Below are 18,068 nucleotides of genomic sequence, written 5' to 3' on the forward strand. Positions count from 1 at the left end.
CATTGCAGAGTACATGAATGGGAAGTAGGAATTCCTCCTCTCTATACTTACACTCCTCCCAAACAAATGTCAAGTCATCATTTCCATATTGTGTGTCCCACTTTTCGAGTTTCATTGAAGTGTATCCAAGTGCACAAGATGTAAAACAATGTATTCGTTTTTTAAGCCCTTCACCGAGTCCCCGTCAAGATGCCGTTCATTTAAGAGACTAATAATTTTTTGAATTTAAATTGTGCTAACTTCAACGCAGTAACACATTAAAAATAAAACATATTAGAACTAATTTTTGTCGGACACAAGAACAACTCGAGCATCTTTCTTTCGGGAGCCGAACTAGGGCTTACAAGTTTGCCGTGGCCCTGGGGACCAGTGCGAGGTTGTGCGGCAGATCCTGGCGTGGAGGGTCCAGACACTCCCACAGCGCAGACTTTGCTATCCGCACAGAGCGTTTCTGGTGTGGCTTATGCAAAAGAGACAACACAGCTCCCTGTAAGCATGTCTGTTGTAACCTGCCCTTTATAAATATCTCTTTGATTATTCAAACAGTGTTTAAATTGTGACTCGTTTGTTATCCAAAAACATTTTATCTATGTTAAAATATACAGATATATATATTTCAAGTTTTTTTTAGCTCAAACAGAGTCTTGAGCATATTCATATAGCAAATCCACATAACCAGTGTGCACCCTAATGTACATCTTTGAACTGTATGTTAATCAGTACATGAAGCGTACCTCTGAAAAGAGTCCGTCATTTGGGAATTTACTGATTTGTTTTTTAAACTGCAGTTTTCACAAACTACAGATGATGAAATCCTCTGTATTGTAGAAAATGCCTTTAAACTATCGCTGTTCCTACTTACTGAGTTCCCTAGCTACTTCTTTACTATGTGAATAAACTATTTGAACAAGAAGGGATTTAAAGACACATTCAAGCAAAGGCAAAAAATTTGTAATGAAATGTATGTGACCATTCTTCTGAAATCACAAATTACCGTAGATCATTAATAGGGAACAAAAAAGGAGGATCACATCAGCAATGGGAGACAGAAGTCTTGACACGTGCTTATAACTTAAAATACAAAAAACCCAGTTACAGCTGGTAAGATTTATGGTATAAACCAGACTTTCACAGTCTGCATCTTTACAGGGTTTTTTTCTGCTTTTGTTCACTCCTAGTGTGATTAACATACAACAACCACAAACACAGAGCCCACTAACTATTAGCTGCTTTCCCCCCTAAACAGTCAGTTGACTGAGAGAAATGCAATCCATTATTGTTAACACTGAAGGAGATGTGCTCCATAGTCAGACTTATATTTCCTTAACTTACATCCTCTGTTTAATTCCAACATCCCTTTGATGGAAAATTGGTTAAACCATTGCTCAACTTATGTCTGAATGACGGCAGATAATTCTGATGAAAAGGAAACTGACCCCGTAAGCACTTTGCAGCTGAGTCAAGGGCTCGTGGAAATAAGGTCAGGAGGTGTCCGGTATGAGTGCGCATGCGGCCTGACATTCCATTTGGGGCATCTGACAGACACATTAGTGCAACTCAGGGTGTGAGCAGCAACTCCTGTATGCTAAACATAAGAAAAGTAATGTGTAGTGCTTCTTTTTTTTTTTTTTTTTTTTACAACCGAGATTCCAGGGCTCATGCTTGTATGGTTTTCTTTTATTCAAAAACAGGTTAGTTTAGCGATCGTGTAACTGTGTAATTGACCTTTTTACCGGTTTGAGGAGTTGGTTCCCTGGTCCAGATATTTGGGATGGTCAAATACCGAGTCTCCAAATGCAAACAAAAGGATATTTTCTACTTTATATCTTAAATGTGTATAAATGAGATCGGATGATGTCCGATAAAAGTAATAAACAAGAAATGTAAATCAGTTTTTTTAACTTTGCAGACTCATTTACCCACTCCAGTGAAAGCGGTAAAAAAAAAAACGATCATGACTTTAAAGAGATTATGAACAAAATGCAATACATTTTGTTTTTTGCTACATTAACAACTTTTCCAACTCTGATTCTCTGTAGGACCCACACGGACATCAGTTCAGACTGAAATCCAGTTCAGACGGCACACGCAACATGTTCAAGCTTGCACGGAGGCCTTTCAGTAAATATAAGAAGATGGTTAAGGCGAGAGATTGCTATTCTGTCTTTTACATCGGTACAAAGGGAGGACTAAATGCCAAAAAAGACAAAAGTTTTTTTTTTAAATGACGCTTTACAACAGTTCAAGTATCTTTGTGTTTACGGGGAGAAGGGAATAACTGCGGCCGAGGCTCTGAAAAGAGACGGTCGATGACCTGGGCTACTTTGAGCTGGTTAACGAACGTAAGACTGAGTGCACAGACATAATCGATTGTCTGGACAATAAGAAATTCTAGATATGTTTTCCACAGGGAGCAGATACGGAAATAAAAGATGTAGCCATCCCAGGGCAGCAGAAACCTCCACACGCATCAAGTAATGCAAAGCGCAGCAGTGGAATGACATCAGTCTTAGATGTAGCACAGCAGAAATGGGCAGCAGCATTGACCGTAAGGAGGTTTACGATCTACTTTGCCAGCAGTATCCGCATCTGAAACGATGGATGGAGAGTAGATTCCCTAAAAATTCTTTTCTGGAAGCACTGAAATACAGGAAGGAGACCTTTGGAAAGAGCCGACAGTCTTTTACTGAAATTTGCAGTGTTATGTTGCTGCTCGAACTGAGCGAGTCAGTTTGTCTCATAACTGGTTCCTTCATAAAGCAAGGCACAGGCTTTGTGCTATTTGACAACTTTGTCTTGACCAACGCCCACTTATTCGACTACTGGGTTAAATCAAACACACCTAACTGGTGTGAATTTTTAAACGTTACTGTGGTCTTTAACTTTGAAGACCAAGAATCAGACAGGAACAACCTCAGCGCTAAGGTGTTCATCGGCAACGATAAGTTAGATTATGTCATACTTAAGCTGGAAACAGAGAAAGTGCCGCCAGGGCTCCTTAAGAGATTTGGACATGTGCCTTCAGGCGGCGAGGCCTGTGTCGTCGGACGCCCAGGAGGAGGAGTGAAAAAAAAAGAGTCCTACGTGCGTCGTCAGAGAGGCGAGAGAACGCTGAGAATAATGAAAATGTAGAAGACTGCGAGGAATTTTGCAGTCTTTGTGAAATCAATCAGCAGATCAAAAATGACCCGTATGGAAATATCTACGTCACCTACAACACTCTCATGTAGCTACCACGGCTCTTCCGGCTCCCCGGTTTTCGATGCCGACGGACGAGTGTTTGGTCTGCACAGTGGCGGGTTTTTCTATGGGTTTCCGAATCTTAGTGAGAATGTGATTGCGTACGCCTTTCCTCTGCTCACTATATTTGAAAACTATGTGGACAATCTGAAGAAAGACGAGTATGTGGAGGTGTTGGAAAGAGTTGAGGAGGAGGCAAAGGGAAATCCTCACCTAGAAAACATTATAGCCTCTGTTGTGGGGTCAAAGAAAGGCAAACCTGACGCATTGTTGCAGGAAGTTGAAAGTAAAACAGATTCTGAGGAGATCAGTGATGGCTGTGTAGAGACAGAATGATCGCAGTAGTTTGTTTGCCTGTTTTGTACAGACAAGTGTTGAACTCTTTTTTACAAATTTACAAATTACGAATTTACAAATTCTTAGTTTTCACTCGTTATCATTGAAGGAAACGGTTTCCAAGGCCTAATCCTTCGAGGCGTGGACGTCTATCAGCAGAGAATGTACCTTCACCTATCAGCAGAGAATGTCCCTTAGTCTGTAACACAGTCAAATATATTCTCAAGTAATATTCAAGCATGCCATTCAGCGTGTTAGTACGAGCTCGGGAGCAGCTTGGGAGAACAAGAAAACAGAGACTGCTTTAGATTGTCTTCCCAAAGTGACTCAACTTTATTCACAAGTATAACAGTTTATATAGAGGGTAAAATTCATGAGACAGCAGATTTATCAGTTTAAACCAGTACAGACCAAGATAAGGCAGCGTCTTCCTGCCCTTGGGTGAAGAAGCATCCTTTGTGTAGTTTATTAGTTCAGCTACAATTGTGATTATCTCAGCGACATATTTTCAAGGCACAAAACAAAGAGTTCTTACATTAGTGAAATCTGAAACAAACCATTTGGCCTCAACAGGCGTCTAAAAGATTAAGAAACTAATGTAGCTGAGGGAGTGATCTCTGTGGTATTTCAACCTTGTACCAGCCTGTGATTCTCACACATCAATTCTTGGGTCAAAGAGAAAAATAACTAAAACAAAGGGGCCTTATTGAATGACAGAGTTTTCCTGCATAATGTCACTATAAAACAATATCCAGTAAATGCTACCATGGTACTAAAATACCTAACAATCATTATTATTACGACAAAGGGTATGGGGCTCTTGACAACCATTTTCACTGTTGGTCGATAAATGTTACCATTTTTAGAAAAAACAAGGACAATTTGTTTTGCCCCTACATAGAGACTACACCCGAAAGTCTCTACATGCGTTCTTCTTCCCCACTCTCGCCAAGTGCGAGATAGGTGATTATTGGATCATTGGGCTTCTCCATCTGTATTGTAAGATCTTTACCTTACAATATAAAGCATCTGGAAATGACTTCTTGTGAAGTGGTGTTTTATATATAGAACTGAACTGAATCCAATTAATCGCCAAATTTAAACCCCCAAGTTAAGTGGCAACTTGTATTGCATCTCCCTTTCCTGTGATCCATAATAGTTTGTAAATGACGTATCAAACACACCTTTCCTGTGACCCCGTGACTTTAGTAACATGTTTGGCTGTTAACATTTGCCAGGGGATTGAAGACGAATGCTAATTTTGACCTTTGGTCTTTCAAAGTCTCTCTGAATCAAAATATTGAAGTCCAAGTGGAGTCATGAGTTGTTGTTCACTTAAAGCAGGAATGCAAGTAAGATACATCTGAACTGAGGGTTAAGTGAGTTCACACGAATGTACAAACGTATGCTTTTTCTTGACAGCATAATGTCATCCAATAATCTGCATTTGTTAGTTTGCATTTGCTCTTTTATTTGCACAATCGCATAGATGACACAACACAGTTTCCTGGGAGCCAAAGAAACACATTATTAGCCTAAACAGTCACTCAAGGTGCCCTATAGAACAGGGGCTGTATCCACAAAAAGCGATGTTCAAGTTTTCACAGTCACATGTAGATTTCAGATTTGGAATGATTTGGATGCATTGGATTTGTTTTATGAATACAGACCAAGACCTATAGAGTTAAACATTTAAACCATCATGTGTTCCAAAATGAAAGTTTGACATATTTATGGTTTAGCACAAAGGTCTACACAAAACCACTCACACACACACACACACACACACACACACACACACACACACACACACACACACACACACACAGAACTGACATATTGACAGCAATATGGATCCATGTTTACATGGATCCATATTGCTGTCAATAACATCTGTTCATATCGGTCACAGGTTTGCTCCAACTTTAGCCTCATATTCTGTATGCTTGTTTACATAATGATATAGCTTATGAGTCTATAAAAGCACTGGGAAAGCAAAGGAATGTTTGCAAACTACATTAGGAGTCAATAAATGCCCTGTGACACTATGAGCACAGTGACACGGGGGTCAGATCAGACTCTGATTTGATGGATATTGCTTTTTTTCCCGCTCATACACAGTCTCATTTTAACTCTTGATCTTCATTTTCTTTGCAGTGTCTGTTTCCCCTGTCTTTCCTATCCGTTTCACCCCTGTGGGGCTAACCTGAGCTGGTCTGGGTTCACCTAGGATAGCAGCAACCAGGGCCTCTGGTGCAGTCACCACACTACCTGGAGACACAGGGCTGCGAGGACTGAGCGGGCTGATGGTGGGAGATGGCACGGCGTCGGGGGACATCAGCCGCTCCTTTTTAGAGCAGGGAGAGCGGCTTCGTGTCTGGCTCTCTTTGGAGCGAGGCCCGAGGCTGAGGCTCTGCAGAGAAGGGAGGGGATTAGATGAAAGAGCAGGAAGTGCAGGGCTGCGACTGCGCCGGTGACGGTGGTGGTGTTTGCCCGCTTTAGGGCTCGGGCTGCGGGAGTTTGGAGCCAGCAGAACAAGAGTGCTGTCATCTTCAGAGCTGACATCGGAGCTCTCGGAGCGACACACGGTGGGACTGTGAACTGGCATGTTGATCTGTTGAGGACAAGACGTATGTCGGCACAACGGTCAATATGCTTTACAAGTAAGTACAATAAGTGCAAGTGAATTAAAAATAATAATTAACTTAAAGATATCAGGCACTTCGTGTCTTTTGACAATCTGCATTTTCGAGCAGATTTTTAATGTTGTGGCCAGGTAAAGTGGGGGTAATTTCACTGCTTGCACAGTGGTAGCAGTTTAATCTCCATATTTTGACTCAGATAAATGAAAAGTAGCGGACATATTAAGAAGTTTTATGATAAAATATTCATGTTTTTCTCTTTGATAAGCCCAGCTGCCTTATTCATGCGTCCTGTTTTGTCAGTCAAACAGTTGGAAATTTGTCAGATATTACTTCACTAGAATCGGATTTTTTTGCTATTATATTTGCATTTAAATGGCAAATATAATATACAGTTTACTTATATATACAGTATACACTAGCCATGCCATTTATACCTGTTCAACTGCTTATTGATGCAAATATCCAACTAGTCAATCATATGGTAGCAGCTCAGTGCATATAGACGTATAGATATGGTCAAGATGACCTGCTGAAGTTCAAACTGAACATCTGAACTAGGAGGAAAGGTGATTAAAGTTGGTTTGAACATGCTCGTTTCAGTATTTCTGAAACTGCTGATCTATTGGGATTATCCCACACAGCCAGTATGGACTGAAAAAGAGAAAATATCCATAGGAGAGCAACAATAATCCAAATATCCTCTGGTTATGACCAATGCATGTAAAAGATGATCACATATCAATAATGTGAGTGAAGTTGCCCCCCCCTTCTTCAAATCCAACAAAAGTGGTATCAAACGTTCGTGCTGGTTCGTGCTGCTATCATTTTAAAGATATTAATAAAAATTTCTAGAGGTCGTCAGAGGTCAACCAGCCCCCCCACATTAATGGAATCAAACAAAACTGGTATCATTCAACTGTGCTATGTTTGTGCTGGTTTGTGCTGCTGAAATTGTCGTTTGTGCTGCTTCCGTTTTAAAGATATTAACGAAAATGTAAAGGTCAAAAGGTCAACACAGAAAATTTCTTGAATATCTTTAAAATGATAGCAGCACAAACGAAAATCTTTGCAGCAGAAACCAAATTTTTGCAGCACAAACCAGCACAAATGTAGCACAAACGTTTGATACCACTTTTGTTGGATTTTTAGAAGGTGGGGGGGGGCAACTTCACTCACATGTGCACAATATGTCAAACCTTGAAGCAGATGGGCTATGGCAGCAGAACACCACCCTGGGTGCCACTCCTGTCAGCTAAGAACAGGAAACTACGGCTATGTTTCATCAATCTTCAGCAACTGTGTGATTAACTGTGTGATCCTATAATGTCAATATGTACCCAGATTTCAGAGGAATGTTTTGCAGCACCTTGCCCTAACCCTGGTGCTAGGAAGACATACCTAATGAAGTGGCTGATGATTGTACCTGTGTACCTGGATCTGTTCTTGACTAACAGGAATGCATTTGCTTCACGTTGTTCTATAATTCGTGTTACCTGAATTGGTGATGACAATCCAACAATGCTGTTCATGTTATGACTGTAGTAACCCAGGATATATTCACAGTCATCTCTCGGCAAATCCTCCTCTGAGAATGTCACCTGTGGAGAGAAAACCAGACAGAGTATCTCTGAGTTCAGCTCAAAACATATTTGTGAATTTGTGCTAAGGCTCACCTGCGTTGCATGCTCCGCTTTGGCCCACACATACGCCTGATAATCTTTGTGATGTCTGAATCCAACCTGCAGGAAGATAATTGCAGGTGCTGACACTGTGGGAAATATGTGTAATAATTTATAAACTTAAGACTTACCTTGTATATTGCCACCCAGTCCCATGAGCTGCGCTGATAAGTTGATGCAACAGTGAATCTGACTGTAGCATCTGAGGCTTTGCACCATTCCTTGTTTACCTGCAGTTCCACCAGAGGCATATCCACCCTGAATGGGAACTAGGAGATAAGTTATAGATAGTTAGATAAAGCACAACCTAGCAATGTAACAACACAGAGATGTAATTATGGCATGCTTCATCTGAGGTCATATGATAATCATTGTCTCACATGTAGTGAAAACAGGGCAGAAACAGGTTTGTGGTCACTGATGGTGAAACTCATGTGACTGCGATACGCATGCTGTGTCACTTTAGTTGCCCCCCCCAACCACGAGGTCAGGCCACGCTGCAGTGCTGCATTGTGGGTAGGAACTGGTGAACCAGTGCGGCGAAGACGCCATAGGATGCGATCTGTCCAGGCAGGTTTCCTCTTTTTAGCACTGACAGAGAAACAGACACACGGTTATAAGCGGTGGAAACTTTGCTTTTAGACAATAAAATCAACAACCCTGTTTACACTTGGTTTTAAAATGCATTTCAGACATCTGAACACCAACTGGAGAGCTGATAATTCATCATCATTTATACTTGCTACTCCAACCCTAATGCTCACTTCTGTTTACGGCCAAGGTTGATAAGCTGAAGTTGAAAGAGCCCCTCAGTTATCACACACAATAGTTACAAAAATGTTCAGATCTGTTTCAAGAATAAATGCTGTTGTTCCCATTTGAAACAGAAATTCCATAAATAGTTACATAGTTTCTGCAGGACAGCAACTTTACTGCAAAATGATACATACGCTCAGCTACCTTACTGTTATATAGAAGTCTAACCAGAATACAACCAGTTGAGTCCAGTCCCCCATTGCAAAGAGATCAGACTGATTCAGTTTGTTTCTGTTGTGTTGTCAATCTGGTGACAAGTATTTGAAACCCTCCATCAATCTGTATGAGCCGGTCTGACTGGTTGACCGTGACAGTTTGGAGGCAGGTTGCCTCTGATCAGCTGATTTGTGTTATCACCTTGCAATTGAAACTGTTGTCCAGAGGTTAAAAGTGTTGCGTATTCAATCTTTGGACAATCAAATGGCAATCATTTACCAGATGGAACAATAATAATGCAATTACCAGGCAACCACCAATTTTTCCTATAGTCACAAGAAGGTTACAATCCTATTTCTATTCTGGTGTGACTGATTCATAATATGTGTCCGTGCTATTCCACCTGATGAGACTGAGTGGATGTCCTTCAAAGTCAAAGACGACTACACTGATGACACTTTGTGTTATGTCCTTATCAGAGAAACATCCTGACATATTAAAATTTAGGATCATAGTGTGTCTCCACTTGGGATCTGATTGCCCAAGATGCATTTTAAAACCAAGTGTAAACAGGGTCTAGATAGAGATGACTGAACCAACCTGGTATCGTAGGTATGAGTGCCTACATCAAACTTATAAGTAGGTGGGAATTTAAGTTGTCCCTCCATGAAGCCTTCCAGGATGAGCTCTGTGTTTTTAGCCATGTTGAGCTACAGAGTAGGGCAAACATTCCAGAATTATAATATTAGAAATAATTATTATTTAAACACAGGTTTTTGTGCTACAGCTCCCTCTGTTGGTTGTAGTGTCTGATTAAACAGGTGGCATGAAGCCTTCCAGAAAAATCCATCTGTCTCTGTGAATGTGTGAATGCTTTATTAAAATGCTGAAGGTGCCTCACCTGATCCCGCTCCCACAGAAGAGGCAGCTTATTGCTGTCAATGGCACATTTCACCACATGGATATCATAGTCTTCAATACGGAAATTTAAATCCCCAAACCAAAACACGACACTGGGAACAGAATAAAGAGGCCTTTACTTCAGGAAGAGAGCACAGATACAAAGAATAAAACAGTCAATTTACCACTGTAGTGCACTGTGCCTATGTAGATTCAATTTTAAAAAAATTAACATAAATACATATCATTATTAGCTAAATTAAGCGTGCATGCTAAGGGTTCAAGAGGTTCGATCAAAGCAGGAAACATTTTTTAACAAATATATGTGTGGGATTTGTTCATTGTTATAACTTAATAATAACATCACTTTGTATGGGTGTGCAAAGCTTTTTTCAGTTAATTAGACCTTTTATTAAAAAAAAGAAAAAGAAAAAAAAGAAAAGTCACCCACTCATGGTCTAGTACACCAGTAGCAGCCCCTCCTTCAAACTGCTGCTGCTGCAGGATGCTTTCAAAGTCTTCCATCCTCTGTTCCAGGTTCCTCATGTGAGCTGGCAGGTGACAGTTGAGGAAGCACACGGGGTGGCCGAACATGGTCATCCTTGCACTGACGCCGCCTTTATTCCCCTTAAAATGACAGGAAAGGGCGAAGCATGCAGCGTCAAAAGGACCTCTTATGCAGACAAGATTTAAAATTAAACAAACATCAGCGTATATCAACCAGATCTGTGCTCGGGAACAAGGTCGTGTTGTTTTTTTTCCCCAACACTCACAACACCAGAAAGCCAGACAGTCTGCTGCTGCTGCACTGACCTCAAAGAGAAGGAGACTGCACCAGCAGCAGCCAGGGGTGATGCTGACATCAACATGCACAGGAAGGTCACACACTGACATATGCACCCAGGCATGCATGCACCTGCTGGCAGGAGGGAGCACACACACACTATATCTTCCCTTGCTACCCCCAGTGACATGAGCCCACTTCAACTTTTGCAACATCATGAATCTCAGCTGGTTTCAAAGCAGCACTCTGTAATGTGTAGCACGTACCCAGTATCCCCCAAGTCCTGTGCGTGTACTCTGTGTCTGCACACCTCTGAGAAATGGAAGGTGGCAGAATTTAGAGAAAACCAGCAGCAGCACTCCCTGCATTCGCTGGGACGCCACCTGAACACATGAGATGGATGAAAAATAATATATCCATAGCAAAAGAAACTACAATTCTAATGGCACTAAAGGTTATGAAGGACAACAGATTTCACTCCTTACTGACCAAAACATATCCAAAAGGGCTGAGTGTGTCCATGCAAAGCTCACTCCACTGGTCTGAGAAAAGAACATCCTTCAGTCTTTTGTTTATCATGGAGTTGACTTCTTGGAGTCTGGATGGTGCCAGAAAGTAGAGAAATGTCAAAATGAAAATAATAATACTAAAAAAAAGGACAGTGATGGGTAACAGGAGGGGAAGAATCAAAATGAACACAGATGACTGAGTGGGCATTCACGGCTGTCTCTTTGGCACCGCTGAGCGGTGCAGAATTACTTGCTTACCCGATGATAAACATGTCAATGTTCCCATCGGAGACATTTGGTCCAAAGAGAGAAGTGATGTCATCTGGCGGCACAGCTGATCCCACGTTCCATGTGATGATGTACACCCTTTGAAAGGACAGAAACAGTGGAAAAATTGCATGAGTTCTATAGTTTAAGGTAAACAAGGACGTAATCCATGCTGTAATCCTCAGAGAAAGAGCTTTCATCAGGGTTTCTGTGTACAGAAAAAAAGATAAGCACAATTAAGCACCTCTGCATCCCTTGATGATGACTAAGTATTCTGCCTGCCTGTGTGTCTGTGTGTGTGTGTGTGTGTGTGTGTGTGTGTGTGTGTGTGTGTGTGTGTGTGTGTGTGTGTGTGTGTGTGTGTGTGTATGTGTGTGTGCATGTGTGATTGTGGATGAGTTATGGCAAAGATAAAAAGAAAGTATGGAGCTAATCATCCTTTGAATTACCAGTTTGATTATTTTGTGCTGAAATATCCAAAATAATTAATTAAGACTCCATCTAACCATCAGTTTCTTTGGTTTGTGATTTTCCTCGGTTAACAGAAACAGTGAGAACCACTGATTCACTTTGCTTTAACGTGAGATCAAGAAAAAGAAACACATCCTGTTTTTCGAACCGCTGGAACCAGCAAGTATTTGGCATTTTTTCCCCAGAAAAAAAAATATTTGAGGTTAAATGGACTCAGTGAATCAGCTTTACACCTCTGCACATTTTGCTTGTCATTATTTGGATATGCAATTTCTGCACTGACAAAATGGTTTTATTAGCACAGACACACGTTCGGGGTCAAATAATTTATGTAAATAGACATCCTGTTGTTAGTTACAGTGCTTATTTACAGAAATAAAAGCACATCATTAGAGTTAATATTCTGCTCTGCCGATAGCCATTTATTCATAATTTAAAGTGTGCAGATATGATTTGTTGTGAGCTACATTACACCAAAAAAAAAAAAAAAAAAAAAAAACCAGGGGAAAAAAGTGCCTTTGGATGAATTTGAGAGCTGTTAAACTTGGTGTCATCTAAACAGCCTTTGACATCATTTTTTCATTCAGTCCAAAAGATCCAAATATCTCAACATTATTAGACCTTTTTCTTACAAATGTGCCCAACAAATATTAACAAATATTCATCTGTTGCAGAATTTTGTAATTATAACGTGCCATTGCTTGTTTAAGAAACTTAAAATCACCCAAGCTCAAACTGCATTATGTTTTTAAAAGGCGTTTTAAGATATCTGAAGCACAACCTTTAGTTTTACATGTACAATAGTGCTGTGCGATAATGCAAATTTTGACATCGATCTGATTCCAGAAAAATACAGGTGCAGTATTGCAGATACCAGTCCTGATACTTTTGACTTGTAAGGGTAGCTTAAGTAGGGAGATCAGTGTGTCCTAATTTATAATATAAATTATCATCAACCCATAAATTCTAAACACATTTTAATGAAAACTAAATCATTGTGATTTTTTTTTCACAATAATGAGTTAACACATCAAAACAGTGTTTTCAGCATTTCATGTATTTTGAAACTGTTTGGATTTTTTTGACCTGGAATGTAATTGTGGCTTTCTCTAAAGCACTCTAGGCCACCTTCTGTCCATTATTATTATTATTATTATTATTATTATTATTATTATTATTATTATTATTATTATTATCAATGGATCCATTTGTTTATAGAACCAATTCTGCTGCTGTAATCTGTAAAGCTTTGAAATCCATTCACCCCCCCAAAAGTGTCAACCACACCTGACGGTATGGATGCTTATCTTGTAAAGCTTGCAGCTGATTTTAATCCTGAGCTTATTAATTACATTTTTCCCATCTGAGTCTGTAGACTAATGTTGTTACTAAAATATGGAAAGCAGCCTGTGTTCTCCTCTTATATAAGACTGGGCACCAATTATTGCCAGTGATATATAAACTTTATACCCTGCCAAATTTCAAGAGTCTGAAATAAACACTCACCTGAAACAATATTTGTCTGACTTAAGTCCTAAGTCAAACTAGGTCTGTTCTCAAATTGGGTTTTAGTACCATAATAGCCAGTGTTTTGGTAACAAATGATATTATTAATTCCCTAAGTAGGACAGAGCATTGTGCTGCTATGTTTTTTTCTGATCTTTCAAATGCATTAGGTTCTGCTTACAATGAGTTGCTGTTAGGCAGATTCAGTGATACTGGTTTGAGTTACAGGGCTTCACTTTATATAGAACACAGTGCCAAACCAAGTTTCCTAAAGAACAGAATACCCCAAGGTTTAGTTTTGGGTCCTGTTTTATTTTCTATTTTTAATTGAGAACATTGGGAAGAATATGCCTCAAGCTAAAGAGCTAACGTGAACCTTTATGCAGATGACACCATCATTTCCTCTTTAGTCATTACGGTGATTTAGGCTGTTTGTGAGTTTCAAACAAGTGATGACTTTTAGGAATTGCGGGCATCACTGAAAGGTTTCAAATTCATTCACATGCCTAAAAAAACTGAGCTCATGTTGGTTTCTAGAAATCGCTTTCAAATCTTAGACAATGTCGGTCTTTGAACCGTAGGAGAGAAGTATTTGGTTGGATGCCAACTTTCCTTTAGTGCTGAATATTAAGCACTTGGCGAAAAAGCTGAAAGTCAGGCTTGGTTTTTATTATTGAAATAGGGCCTGTATTAATTGATCAATTAAGAAAACATTTGCATAGGCTACACTCTTAAATGTACTTGGTTATGGTGACATTATTTACATGCATGCTGCCACCTCTGCACTTCATTTTTTACATGATGTGTAGTATTTACACTTTATTGTCTGGTACACATCACTGTGTACTTTATAATCTGCTTCCCTGGCCTTCGTTAACCCAAAGGAGACAACCATAATTTATGTACAAAGCCATACTGGGTAAATTCCCTTCTTATCTGTGTAAACTCCTAACCCCTTTAAACAGCTGCTATGATTTGCGTTTCTCTTAGTGGCTCCTTTTTAGGGTACTCAGGATTTTTCTGAACTTGGTAGAACAGTATAGGATACAACAGTATTCCGTTTTGCACCTTGGTCTTGGAATAACCTTCAGAGGACAATTAAGCTGAAAGCTTTTATCTCCCTGGGAGACTTCAGAGCACTCATATATGTTCTTCTGTAACCAAAGACTGCAACTGCTATTCATAAACTGAACTTGATATTTTGTATTGCGTTACTTATTGATTTTGACTTGCTTTACTTTGTATAACATGTAAGCATTGATTTTATAATTTCTAATTTTATAATGGTGTGCCTCCTCAGCCAGGTCTCCTTGTTGAAAAAGATGTATTAATCTCAAGGGACCTTCTAATTAAATAAAGGTTAAATAAATAAATAAACACAACAGAAGTGCCTCTGGGAAATCTACCAACACAATGTGGCCGTGTCACTCTGTCAGTTCAAAAAGCTTTTAGTGAAATTTGCTGCTGTGATTTATGTGATGTGGTCTGGCACACATCAGCTCTCTTATCAGCCCTGACTGAAGGACAGCATCTGTAGCTGTGCTTCAACACAAAATGGGCAAACAGCCACACACATTGTTTCTCTCACCTGAAGTCATTGTTCTCTCCTCCTGGCTTCTCAGACTGAAGCTGGCTCTGTGCTGAGCTTCCAGGTGAGGGGGTCTTCTGGGGCTGAGGGCTGAGGCTGGGCTTGAAGCTTAGGCTGGAGGGCAGGTGAGGTGATGGCTGGCGAGGAGGGGGGGGAGGGGGAGGAGGGGATGGTGGTGGTGGTGGTGGAGGAAGGCAGGGGGTGGGGTTCAGGTAAGGCTGGGGGCAATGGGGAGAATGAGGACTGTGAGGAGGCAATGAAGAATCTGTTGGGGAGTGTAGGAGTATGTTTGTACTCTGAGGTCCTGGGATGCAAATAGGGATCAAATCTATCTCGTTGGATGGCTCCACTGAAATTCTGGTTTGCCTTGGTTTATTTCCAAGAGCAGTTGGCCTTGGTCGGCTTATGCATGCCAGTGTTACTGGAGTGGACGCAGGCTTCGTCTGCCCTGACTGCATCTGCTCAGTCCCCCTTTTTGGCATAACGACCACCTGCATGGGATTCAATCCAGACGTTTTCTTGAGCTTTTCCGACTGGCTGCTTAGAGGTGCTTCCTGTGTTTGGAGTTGTGGAGGTAAATCCAGACCAGCTCCAATTAATGAACAGTTTCCAGGCTGTACTTTATGGCCACAAGGGTCCGTGCCAACTTGTTTCTGCGGCAGGCGATCCATCAACCTGTAACATCGTGTTTATGACATTTTTCTTAATGGTGTTTAAAGGAAAAAGAAATCACAGTGATTCTACTTGCAGAATGTAAAAAAGGCACAAAATTGCAACATTGCTTGTCAGCACACAATTGGAAGAGCAAAAGAAGTGCCTGCAGTGAGTGGAAAATGAGAAAGAGTATTACATTATTTTGAGTACCTGTCCACATCATCCTCCCTTGGCATCACTGATGATGTTATCATGACTAGGCAACTGGGCTAAGGAACTAACTTTAGGCCTGCTGCGTCCTGGATTACACCCTAGCTGCTAAGCACAGTTAATTAGCCCCTGACCCTCTTACAAAGCAAAAGAAAAGATTGTTAGTAGTTATTTAGATAAGGAATAGGGCTGTAATGTGCTTTTAGAGCACACTGCTTTTTGTAATCTCTCACTTTAACATTTGAGTTCAGTCAGAAGGGAAGCAAAGGGGATCGGACACAGCTGCAGATAATGAAGCACATCAGGCAATGTCAACAGATGCTGTGGGTCACAAGCGTAGGTGTCAGTTCTGCTTGAATATTCAGGAGGAGACACATTAACCTGGGGTACGTGTTAGTCCCCTAGGAAATTTGAAGCATTGTACACTTCATTTCCTGCATTCTGGTAATTTTAATGCTCCAATTTGTTTCTTTCTGTTTAGAAATGTCAAAACTAACCCCACAAATAACAATTTACAACAGCCTCCTGGAATATAATGCAGTGAGTCTTTCAGGCTTTTTGTCTCAATTTTGTATATATATATATATATATATATATATATATATATATATATATATATATATATATATATATATATATATATATATATATATATATATATATATATATATATATACATGCATAGATAGATATGAGCTCATCTCTGGTGAGTGGACACATATAGGCTGATTTACTCTCCTGCACTCCACTCCTTTGTTTCTGCCTGGATGTTGATGCTTAACAAGTTGACAGTTTGTGCCTTTTCTTTGGAGTAAAGTAAATGCACACCTCTTATTTTTTCACAGATTCACTAATAAATCCACATTCAAAACTTCCTGCACATTTTATACAATCGTTTTTTTCTTGGCTATGTTATTGAGACTTACCGAAAATAACAAATGACACAAACTTAAGGTTATTTAATAAACTAACAACATTTTTAATGTCCTAACATTAAACCTCATCCTCATCATTTCTTTCTGTGCTCCGGCAAATTATCAGAAGTCAAGCTTTGCAGCTTCTGACTGACATCAAAACAGGGTGTGTGTTCGTGGGCTTAGTGGGATTAATTACATTTAGGAGAAAAGATCCAGTGTTGTGAGCTTTGGATATTGCAGGGATAAATAATATTTCCAGAGTAAAAGAATGAAGCATTGCTGAAAAAAAAAAGATTTTAGAAGCATTTTCTCTGATTTTATTTATGGAGTCAAATGTGTTCAACCCTAAAATCTACATCTGTGGTTACATGAAAGAGGATGCCTGACATAAGAAGGACAAGTGCCTCCCTCCATTTTGTTTAAAGTCCTTCCACTCATAAATTATACACCTCTGTTAATAATGAATGACGTTCAAATGAGGACATCTTTGTAACTGAGAAATTCACGTGATCACAGCAATAACCCGTGAAACAGAGCTGTGAGTAATAGCGATCACACAGGTTTGAAGTCAAGAGGAAACTTTTGGAGCTTAAAACCCGGTGCCGGTGGGCCTTTCACATATGCACCCCCCCATGAGGCTGCAAGTCTGAATGACAGCTCCGTTTTAAATAAAGGTAAGAGACTTATAGAAAACAACAACAACAAAAAACGCAGTTTTACAGGTGCAACCAAGACAAACACAAAGACAGCGGCTGTTTCTCCCCTCACACTGACGCTGTGAGGGGAGAAAATTACCTTTCATGCGTTGTTATATTTCCAAGGTGAACGAAAAGGTGAGCTCACACATTCATCAGTCCTCTTCTTCTTCTTTTCTTTTTCTCGCACACTTATGAACGTGAGCTGGCTGTCACAGAGTAAAATCGATGATGTCCGGAGACAGTCTCGTCCGGTCTGCAGGGCTGATGCGACCCGTCGGTACTGTGGATCGTCTTGTCACGGTGCAGCCTGCGCCGCCGCCGGGCTGTCAGGACAGAAAACGGTCACGGTTGATGCGCCCGGACTCTTGCATGTTGATGCCTGTGCCGTGATACAGCAGTTGATTATACCTCATCCTACTTACTATCGCTGCCTCTGGCTACCTCGCGCAGTTCGCCGGTGCAGCTGTGCACTTTGTAGTCAGCATCCCGCCTGCACCTCCTGCACAGCAGTCTTACACCGACCCAGCGCCTCTCTTTCCCTCTCTGTCTTCCCAGCACACAACCTCTCCTTCTCTCTCTCTCCATCACACATACACCCTAGATAAAAGCATGAACACCAGGGGGTGGGCAGAGCAGGACAGGCAAAACAAAATTCAGCTGCCAAAGTGCAGCCGGCCAGAAATAACTGAGCA

The 18,068-nt window shown here is 40.6% G+C and overlaps 1 protein-coding gene and 1 pseudogene across 4 annotated transcripts; one reads left to right on the forward strand and one right to left on the reverse strand.

Annotated features, from left to right (window-relative positions):
• Positions 1-2,135: 2,135 nt before the first annotated feature.
• On the forward strand, positions 2,136-3,576 carry LOC147325867 (serine protease FAM111A-like; annotated as a pseudogene).
• A 303-nt stretch (positions 3,577-3,879) lies between these two features.
• On the reverse strand, positions 3,880-18,057 carry inpp5ja (inositol polyphosphate-5-phosphatase Ja). Of its 4 annotated transcripts, none has more exons than XM_086300600.1 (13): positions 17,799-18,057; positions 17,522-17,699; positions 14,898-15,572; positions 11,324-11,431; positions 11,046-11,154; positions 10,823-10,939; positions 10,224-10,399; positions 9,774-9,885; positions 9,473-9,582; positions 8,281-8,491; positions 8,032-8,169; positions 7,715-7,960; positions 3,880-6,190 (listed from the first exon to the last, which is right to left on the reverse strand). In XM_086300600.1, exons 2-13 carry the CDS (start codon positions 17,527-17,529, stop codon positions 5,705-5,707), a joined length of 2,496 nt encoding a protein of 831 aa, XP_086156726.1. In that variant the 5' UTR covers positions 17,530-17,699; positions 17,799-18,057; the 3' UTR covers positions 3,880-5,704. The 4 variants fall into 4 exon arrangements, with proteins under 4 accessions (XP_086156726.1, XP_086156728.1, XP_086156725.1 ...); XM_086300602.1 differs by having other exon boundaries at positions 7,715-7,819; positions 7,895-7,960; positions 17,522-18,057; XM_086300599.1 differs by having other exon boundaries at positions 17,522-18,057.
• Positions 18,058-18,068: the final 11 nt, after the last annotated feature.

This window comes from Aulonocara sp. 'chitande type north' Nkhata Bay, linkage group LG7 (assembly GCF_057382095.1).
Source record: "Aulonocara sp. 'chitande type north' Nkhata Bay isolate Kocher_YH1m ecotype deep benthic linkage group LG7, A_spYH_male_GT1.1, whole genome shotgun sequence".
NCBI classification, from domain to species: Eukaryota; Metazoa; Chordata; class Actinopteri; order Cichliformes; family Cichlidae; genus Aulonocara; species Aulonocara sp. 'chitande type north' Nkhata Bay.